This window comes from Haplochromis burtoni, unplaced genomic scaffold (assembly GCF_018398535.1).
Source record: "Haplochromis burtoni strain Fernald_Lab_line unplaced genomic scaffold, NCSU_Asbu1 Contig_1299, whole genome shotgun sequence".
NCBI classification, from domain to species: Eukaryota; Metazoa; Chordata; class Actinopteri; order Cichliformes; family Cichlidae; genus Haplochromis; species Haplochromis burtoni.
Window position 1 is genome coordinate 4,289 of NW_024583660.1, and position 10,023 is coordinate 14,311.

Below are 10,023 nucleotides of genomic sequence, written 5' to 3' on the forward strand. Positions count from 1 at the left end.
TTTGCAATTTATGTAATTACTATGCACTTAATGAATACATATTATTAAAATCTGGGCTATAATGGTTGTATTGATGTATAGCAACTTGAAATGCTCCCAAAAATGGCTCCACAGCATGTAAAAATATAATATAAGCTCTGGTGGACTTGGTTCTATGGTAGGTCTTAAAGGGTTAAGATCAAGTAAAGATTAAGTAAAGTTAATATAAAGGCTAGGGCCCAGAACATGATATTAAAGGTAAGTACTGAATATTATGTCACTTATTTATGTGCAAATGTTTAATAACGAAGAACATTAAAACATTACTGTTGGCCACATGTCAGCAAAGTTATGTGACATTAGTTGTGAATGTACTAACTTGGTTTTACAGCCTTTATATTAAAATATACGCCGTTCAATAGTCGACCTTAATCTTACAGAGAATGTGATGATTTCATGGATATTTAAAGTCAGCACTGAGACAAATTTAGTAATGCCAACATATTAAAAGAACAATATTTGTCTCTGTCAATAGAAAATTGTACTTAGTAGTCAGTATAATCTTTTAATAATATAAGTTTACATATGGTAGTGATAGGATGTGCGATCCTTAATAGTCTGCAAAAGCTTTGCGTGCATTCCAGAGTGCTCTGGCATTCACACCCACATCCTGGGTGCATGGGAAAGGTCATACCTTGTCTTTTTGTTTTACGGTAGGATAAACGTAGCTATGTCAGTTTTAGTCTAAGTGCCTTTTTTAACATATAGATGAACTGTTGGACTTTCCAGACCAGCAGGTTAAGGGAAGTCGTTTATGGGGTCACAGTCTGACACACACACACATACAGTACATATACACATCCACATTCCAATGTAAGGAACAAACACCCACCGATGTATAAATAAAGACCAGGGCAGTCACAGAGCTGCGAGTCTCAGAGCCCTCACTCTCAGTGCGAGTGCTCTGTGCTGCCCTTGTATACAAGTAAAACTGTGTTTCTCCTCTCTGATTCTCAACTGAAAAAGTGTTTAAGAATGCATCTCTTGACAGTCTCTTATATATAATACATTTATACAAACAGTGTCAAAGGAACCTGTCTTTGAATGAAGATTTAAGGTGACAGGAAATATAAATAAATACTGAAGCTCAGTATTTGAAACAGAGTTCATTCACTGCTGTAATAACTAATAATGATTGAAATAATAACTTATTATATTTGCATCACCAAAGTGAGATGACTTTAGTCTCATGAACAACATTAGCTGATTGTTATTTACTAGCTAACCTTAAATGACTTCAGTACAGAAATGAAGCCCAACAATCATGTTTACAGTCCTGTGGTCTCAGCCTCAGATACTTATCAAATCAAAGCTCATGTAGAAACAAACAAACAAATGAACAAAAGATTTTCTCCTTTATTTCTGTCAAACAAAGCTGTATGAAAGGTTTCCAGCAGTTAGTGTCATGGTTGCTAGGCAACCTGGGCAGCGCAACGGAGGCTAGACCATCCCATTTCAGAAGCCTCGCACTTCCAGCCTTAGCGGTCTTTGAGTACGCGGCCCGTGTGGACCGTCAAGGCTGCGTACTTTAAGGCTGCAGACCCTGAATTGGGATACAGCCAACATGTCCTGAAGTTCTCCAGAGGCCTGGTAATGAACTAATCACGTGATTCAGGTGTGTTGACCCAGGGTGAGATCTAAAACTCAGGGGTTTTAGATCTCACTCAGGGGTTTGGGAAGCGTATCTGTAACCGGAAGGTCGCCAGTTCGATCCCCGGGCTCTCTGTCCTGGTCGTTGTGTCCTTGGGCAAGACACTTCACCTGCCACCTACTGGTGTTGGCCAGAGGGGCCGATGGCGCGATATGGCAGCCTCGCTTCTATCAGTCTGCCCCAGGGCAGCTGTGGCTACAACCGTAGCTGCCTCCACCAGTGTGTGAATGCGCGAATGAATGAATAGTGGCATTGTAAAGCGCTTTGGGTGCCTTGAAAAGCGTTATATAAATCCAATCCATTATTATTATTATTATTATTAAAACCTGCAGGGACACCGGCCCTTGTGGACGGGGTTTGGGGACCCCTGGTGTAGCTGATTCCTTAATGTGACTGTTTCAATTAAAGAAATGTTTTTGTTTGATTTTTCTTTTTTATTCATTTCTTATTTATTACTTGGTTTTAAATATAGCTTTTTATACACTTTACAAGTCTGGCTCCTGTGCTCAGATATGTTCACCGGGTCAGTTCTATTATCTGCTTACATTTTTCTCTTTTCAGTCTGGACATTTTTGTTCCACACCAAGGAGTATGTATGGGAATCATAGATGCTTGTCTAAACTCACATCTACACATTCAAAAACAAAACAAAAAAACTCCTACTCAGTCTCTATTACAAACACAATAAATAAAGTGGTTGGCTTAAAAAATATATAAAAATAAAAATTTTTACATAAACAAAAACTAAAATATATTCCACAAATGCATCAAAAGCCAAAAACTGAAAACACAGAACAATGTCTACAGTCTTCCATATGTGAGGGACAGATATGTGGGATAATTAAACATACACAAGAGTGGACCAAGTAAAGCGCTATACAAATACAGACCATTTACCATATATAAGAGTGAAATAACGTGACAGTATGAAAATGAAAACGTGCAGAGAAGACCGCTTTTTTCACATCTCTTTGTTTTTGCAGTGATTTATGAAAATAATAAAAGCATTGCGGTAGGTAATTTTCTATTTATACTTCCATGAAACACAAACACATTCGATGGATGTATGAAGACTGTACAGTGAGAACTTATCTAGAACAACTGTTAACAGATAAGATCACATTTTAGGGGTAAAGCTAGCACAGCTGGCTTAGAAAAATGTAAAAGTTCAATTTTTTATGGTGGCTTCGCTTAATGTGCATTGTGCAATAAAAAGAAATATTTAAATTTTTTTAGGCACTTTTAGCTTTTCAGCTGAAGCTTTATCACAACATACTTAATACATACAAGGAATAGAAAAAAAGCCACCAAACCTTTTCCCAAATATGCACACATGAACATAGGCAATTAGTCCATTAGCCATAAAAACGTAACTTTTTTCTTTTGCAGTCACACTAAATATAGTAGTCTGCACAGTGGAACACTTTAACACACAGAGACACACACACATATATATATGTTTACTGACACATATATATGTTTACTGACTACACGCATAATCTGTGTCTTTGTGTTTAAAATTATTCTAAATATGACAAAAAACCAACTCGTTATTGTTCGTGTTAAAACAGATTTTCTGCAGTGCACTTCTTCTGGTAAGACTTTGGTCACTTAAAACCAGCACAGCAGTAAAACATTTTGCATGAGGCGGACAGAAAACAATCTTGATGTGCGACTGCAGAGCAGTTACAGGCATGCTGCGGCTTGTTTGGTCCCACTCTTCTTCACATTGGAAGCTTATCCACCTTTGGGCGCAGAGGCCTTCACAGACCACCTTTACTTCACCTGGACTGTGTAAATCCAGATCTGTGTAAGGCAGATCCTCGTATTCAGATTTATCCAGATTCTCAGCAGCTCAGAACTTCTAATGGTGTGTTCTATTTGGGCAAGGGCTTTAAATTATGGTGTTTTCAGGTGAATTTATGATGATGGAACTCTCGGGCATCTGTATGACAAAGAGAAAGAGAAAAGCATTTAGTCAAGTTTGTGCTTGACTGGCGAAACGCATGGCTGATAATTTTTAATGGAGGTTTCTGTGGCAGAGTGACTGTAGTCAGCTCTTATCAGTCCCAAAGATCTGACTGAGTAGTCCATATCTTTGGGTAAGCTTTCAAATGGAGCATCCTGGGCTGTGTATTTGAACTGTGATCTTTTCCCAAAACCTGAGTAGTTTTCTTGCTTAGACCTCCATGTATCAGACAATACAACAGAGATAGAGGTAGTCAGTAAGTGAAAGTACATTTAAAATAAAAAGTCCAAAAGACATGCTTCAAACTAAATGACTGCGTTGAAAGTCTTTTTCACACCGTGATTTCTTTGGACTGTTATAAAAGCATACATCTTTTATAACTTTATGAAAACAAGTATTTGGTGCACAAGTTTGAATTTATTTTGGACTTTCTCTAATCCGCACTGTGTCAGAATTATACATGCATGCTCCAATATATAGATCAGCCACCCTTATTAATATTAATGTAAATGTCCTTTAGCCACATCAACCAGGTGCTTTTCATAGCCAAGAACGGTCTTATGGCTGGATATCTGAACCCTCTCCTTGACCAAACTGGTAGAGAGTCCATCCATCCATCCATTCGCTTCCGCTCATCCCTGGTAGAGAGTCATTCGTGTCAAATTCTGTAGAATTTTAGCTTTAAATATCACACATACTTTACATACTACATCCTGACATTTTCAGTGGCCTTTCTTGCTGTCAAAATAAACCTGGATCTGTAATTTGGGACATGTGAAAAAATGTCTGCGTGCTTGCTAGTTGAAAATATGTAAAAGAAAGATATTTAAACAGACACTAGTAAAAAAAAAAGAAAAGAAAAAGTCAGCTTGTGATCATCTCTGATCAACAGCCTTATTAAATGCAGAGTAGTTTGGGCCCATTAGCAGGATTCATCATGTCATCACTTAAAGACCAGTTACAATAGAAACAGAGGTGAGAGTCAAGTTACAAAAAAAAAAAAAAAAAAAAAAAAAAAAAAAAAAAGCCAGTTAAAATGAATGTGAAGTCCAAAAGACACGCATCAAACAAAATATCTGTGTTGTGTCATGTGGCCTAAATCTTTTTTCACATCGTTGGCAAAGATGTTGTGGAAATTTGGGGACTCCTGCAGAAACCCATATTTGAACAGACTCAATAGAAAGACTTGCAAAAGTCAGCTGGTGATAATTTCTGAATGGTGTATTGCTGAATTTCACAATAATGCAAAATAAAACAGGTAGATTATTTTTCAACATGAAATTGTTAGTCACAAAAAATAAGAAAATGCTACTTTTGTCTAACGTTTTTTTAATCAGCTCCTCACAAAGGAAACTTAACCCAGTGATCTGTGCGTTTCTTCCCAGCTGAGAGAAGTCCAGTATCGAGCACATAAGCAGACACAGGTTTTTTTTTTGGTTTTTTTGTTTTGTTTTTTTAACCTACAGTTTTTGGAAAAATAGATTTTTGTAGTTACAGCTGGACCTCTGCTGATAAAAAAAAAAAAAAAAAAAAAAAGCACACTTAGTGGGAACAAATATCAAATCAGTCAAGGCTGTGTTTCCATTCGGGTCTTGTCTGGTCTCATCAGTCAAGGAAACCACATGTTTGAAACATTAAGTCTTTTAAAGGCACCGTTTATGAAAGTAGTAGTACAGTAAAAATTACCGTTAATAAAATGGAACCCTCTTCAACATCCCTGGGAAATGTGTTTTGCTAAAAAGAGAAGAAAATAATACTGTTAAAGCAAAAACACGCTGACCAGGGTTTAACACAAAGTTGACTCTCTACAAATGTTAAGAAACAGATAAATCACTTCTGTTGTTCTTATTACTGAAATGTAATATCTAAGTAAGACTATCAAATAACTGCAAGTTTAGTTGTATCCTAATCCTCTGTGCTTCAGTTACAGTGAGTTAGCATCCGCATTCTACAAAAATACCTGCATCTCTGTCATTCTTACTTCTTCCCTCAAGTTTGGAATCTGAAGCAGAAATGAAACAGAAGCCATGGTCAACGTTCATTTCCGCATCAATGTGACAAATTTGTGTTATTACATAAAAGGTTTAACACTCTGTCATACTCATGTTCTCACAGAAACTGATACAAATCAAAAATCTATGTGTAAAACTCTCAAGTTCCCTCGCTTGCGTGTGACTTTCAACTTGCAAGTACAAATTCGTTTAAGCCGATTGGTCTTTGGATTGTTAAATTTGTGGTTGCCATGACAATCAGAAATCAGATGGGTTTGGCTTACTCAGCTTTACTGAGCTTCAGGTCCTGGAAGGGTGATACAGTTTGAAGCTGGAGGATCTCTATATGAATATCCCACGAGGCTCATACAAGCTAGGTCCCTTAACTTTCGGTAGCTGTTGGAAAGATAAAGTTGTGCTATACCAGTCAGAAATACCATTATTACTTTAGTATTACGTTAACACAAAGTCAGGGCTGACCCGGGACCTTTGCTGTGAGTCACACGGTGCAGCATAAAGGCCCTTTTACAACGGATACAGCATGCGGTGCACTCATCGCTAACTAAGAGTGAAGGATCCAACATTTGTTGCGCTGGCCGCTGTCGTTTTTTTGCAGCAGCTCTTCGTGCACTAGATGCGCCTGCTCCTTGTCGTTTCAAAACATGTCCCTCTCTTACTTTATATCCTCTACAAGAATTTGTGTTGTATTTTGTTGAAATGTTCAATAAAACATGTATCGCTCATTCATAATGAAGAAAGCTTTGTAACTGTCCCGACTAGTGAGGAGTCTGTTGTTTCCACAGCACTGCTCTCCCCCTGAAGTGAGCAGTTGAAAAGGCTCTGGGTCTGTATAAACACATAAACCTGTGACTCAAATTTACCGAACTCAGACACGCACAAAATGTTTTCCTTCGTGGTGATGAAGGAAAACACTGGCACATGAAAGGGCATTTACCCTTCAAGGGCCTGAGGCTAAGTAAAGCCCACCCATCTGTTATCTGATTGGATTGTTAAATTTGTTACATGACATTGACCAATCTGCTGAAAGGAACCGGGTCAAACTTCATAACTGCAAGTTGAAAGTCACACACAGCCTTGAGAGCAGAGTTTTACACATAGTTTTTTGCTTTGTATCTGTAGCCAGACCTCAACAAAAATATTTGTAACTTGTGTAAATAGTTTTTACAAACTCATAAATTCTCATCGATCACAAACATAAAATTTTCAGATATTTTGGTTTACAAAGTACTCAGTCCACAACTACACATTGTGATTTACAAGTACAAAATATTTATGACCACAATGTGAGCCCATATATGTCTGGGTACATGCTGCTACAACATTCTTTAAGCCACATGTATCACACACACGGCCCAGGGCCCAGAATCAGTCTGGCAAAGACTCTAACCGGAGTCTTCAATCATTTTGTTTTTCAGTGGGGTTTTTTTGTTTTTTGTTTTTTTAAACAGGAAATGTTGGTAAATTTATGGAATTACCCTCTTTTATCTGGAATTTTACACATTTATTTATTTTTATCAGCATTTGCTGTCCTGCTTTATTGTATTAAATTAAATGAGTAGTTGAACATCCTTACATCCCTGCATTAAGCAACATTCACATCTGAGCTGCCACTCACCTGCTGAATCTGGTTACGCATGTACAGATAAATTGCCATGGGGACAATGATGTTCGTCATGATAAGAACTCCTATTAAAATATTTTGGATGTCACTTCCTGTTTGAGAAGAAGTTGAACATGTATTAATTTTCAAAGTAACACTCCCTTGATAACACATATTTATGCATGAATAAAGTTTTTAAAGTGCATGAACTTTTAATTTTTGTCTTGTTTTCTATAGTGTGGCCAATCTGTAAGATTCACACATTTAATAAATATCGTACATGCTATATGGTTGTTTTAAAACAATTATGTTGAATTCTGTATTTGTTTTATCAGTTTTTGGAACCTGAAAAAGAAAATGAGGACTTGGGCTCTTTTGGAATGTCGGTACTTCAACAAACTTGTCAATATACATTTTACTGAAGCAAAGAATAAATAAATAAACAAAAAACACAAGCTTACCCGTTTCTTTTTCTGAACCTATGAAAAAACAGGAAAGACTGTATGAGAACATCTGCAAACTAAATGTGTGTCGAGAGTATTGCGGTTTGTTTCTTTCAGTACATAGCTTGTTATAGAATGTTAATTATAATGCCAGTGCAATCTTGTTAATATATATAATTGTATCAACCCAAATAAACACTAAAATATTAATAAACAATAAAAATTAACTAAAACTATACAAGTACAACTGCAAATTAAAGTAACTCTTAATTTCAGTATCAAAAGTATATTCAAAAAAACTTACATATTCCTCCCTGTGAACCTATGGGAGAAAGGAAAGACTATGAGTACAATCGCAAGGAACAGTTTTTAAATCAGACTACAGCATCAAGTTAGTTAAACTGATCTGTTCAGCTGTAAGTACCAGAGGGGGGATGTTGATCAGTTTCATCTGCTTTAGTGTTAATGAAATTGACGACAGGTGGACTACAAGGGCAGCAATGAGAGATAATGGTTTCACGTGTGGGGGACACTTTTCCCTTCTAATCTTTTCTTACTGTTTGTTCACTAGTTTTGCATTTGGCTGCTGGTAGCATGAGGCGATATGGATACAGAGGTTGCACAGGCAGTTCATCTCATCCAGGATACGTGTTATTGTCAGAAGGTTTGCTGTGTCCCAGCACAATCTCAAGAGCATGGAGGAGAATCCGGGAGATAGGTTTTTACTCTAGAAGAGCTGGACAGGGACAGAGAAGATCCTTAACTCATCAGCAGGGCAGGTATCGGCTTCTTTGTGCCAGGAAGAACAAGATGAGCACTGCCAGAGCTACAAAATAACCTCCAGCAGGTCACTGGTGTGAATGTCTCTGACCACAAAATCAGGAACAGACTTCATGAGGGTGGCTTGAAGTTCTCTAGTGGGCGCTGTGCTCACTGGCCGACACTCCGGAGACTAATCATCATTTCCTCCTATAAGATCTCACATCATTAGATGTTTCCAGGTCCAAACTTCTCTTTAGCTGCCAAACTCAAACAAATACTGCGGGCTTCACTGAGAGTTAAAATCTGTCTAAATTATTTCATCTTCAATATAATGATCAGTGTGGCTGCTCTACTAGATGTAACAATAAAGCTTAACATCCAGGCATCCCTTGAAAACAGGATTTATGAAATTTATGAAATATGAAATTTAACAGAGTTAGAAGTTAGCAGGGAGTTAGGGTTAGGGTAGATGGTTAGTTTCCATCTAAAGATGATACACCAGGTTCTTACTGAGGGATTTTTGAAAAATTAAAATGTACAGCTCTGCTGTCGCTTCAGACATACATAAAGACAGTAAAATAAACAGCAGTAAAGTTTGTAGGGTTACTGAAGTTAGCTCTGTAGCCAACCACCGTTATATGCCAGCAAGCCTATGGATAGCATAATATAAACACATTATCACAGTAATGCTGGAGGATGAACAATCCCCCCCCCCCCAATAAAAGTGAAAAAAACAAAACAAAACATCGGGTCCCTGATCCCAATCACATAACAGAAAAAAGATGAAAGACGACCAAACTTCAGCCAGGAGAATACCTGATATAATCTATCCACAATACGAGGTTAGTCATTAATATACTGCTGCATGGTTTTGGATATAATATAATTCCTGATCCTCAGCTGCCGTTAAGGTTTCAAAAATGGAGCTTTAAAACATGCTGCAGATGAATAGTTGTAATAAAACCTCAGAGGCCAACAGTGATTACTGACTATTTTTCAAGGCCTGTTAAAAAGAAAATAGTCTTGTTGAACACTGTGTAGTTTGCACCCAGAACCTGGACCAGGACTTGAACACAAAAGCAAATCTAAGTCCCTACCCTCACCTACAGTCATGAGCTTTGGATTGTGACTGGAAGATCGAGACTCCGAATACAAGCAGTGGTAATGAGCTTGCTCCAAAGGTGGCTGGCCTATCAGATTAGACTCTCTACTCGTCCATGTGGAGAGTTTTTCAGAATCATTGTTAAACTTAGGTTATTTATTTGAACTAAAACTATTACAATATATTTTCCATGACACATCAAATAAAGTTCTATTAACGTAACTTACAACTCTTCCGATGTGAATTCACCAGGAATGATGCTGCTGTTGTACTTGTTGTTGACGATGTCGTTGATGGTGCTGTTGTTTTTGTTGTTGATGCTGTGCTTGGGTTTTTTGTTGTTACTTCAATGGTTGGTGTTGATTCGATGGCTGGTGCTGTTGATGATGTTGCGTCGATGGCTGGTCCTGTTGGTGGTGTTGCTTTAGTGGTTGGTGTTGTTGGC

At 37.6% G+C, this 10,023-nt stretch overlaps 1 protein-coding gene across 2 annotated transcripts in view; it reads right to left on the minus strand.

Annotated features, from left to right (window-relative positions):
* Nucleotides 1-1,943: 1,943 nt before the first annotated feature.
* LOC102300405 (cell wall protein DAN4) overlaps nt 1,944-10,023 on the minus strand; it is a 13,880-nt gene continuing 5,800 nt past the window's right edge. The window contains exons 2-8 of one of the 2 annotated variants that reach the window (XM_005952211.3): nt 9,806-9,985; nt 8,019-8,036; nt 7,733-7,750; nt 7,287-7,384; nt 5,620-5,661; nt 5,346-5,393; nt 1,944-3,635 (exon numbers count right to left, since the gene is read on the minus strand). In XM_005952211.3, coding sequence (XP_005952273.1) covers nt 3,585-3,635; nt 5,346-5,393; nt 5,620-5,661; nt 7,287-7,384; nt 7,733-7,750; nt 8,019-8,036; nt 9,806-9,985 — 455 coding nt within the window. In that variant the 3' untranslated portion in view covers nt 1,944-3,584. Of the gene's footprint in view, nt 3,636-5,345; nt 5,394-5,619; nt 5,662-7,286; nt 7,385-7,732; nt 7,751-8,018; nt 8,037-9,805 lie in introns of both variants that reach the window. The other variant, XM_005952209.3, reaches the window with a different exon arrangement.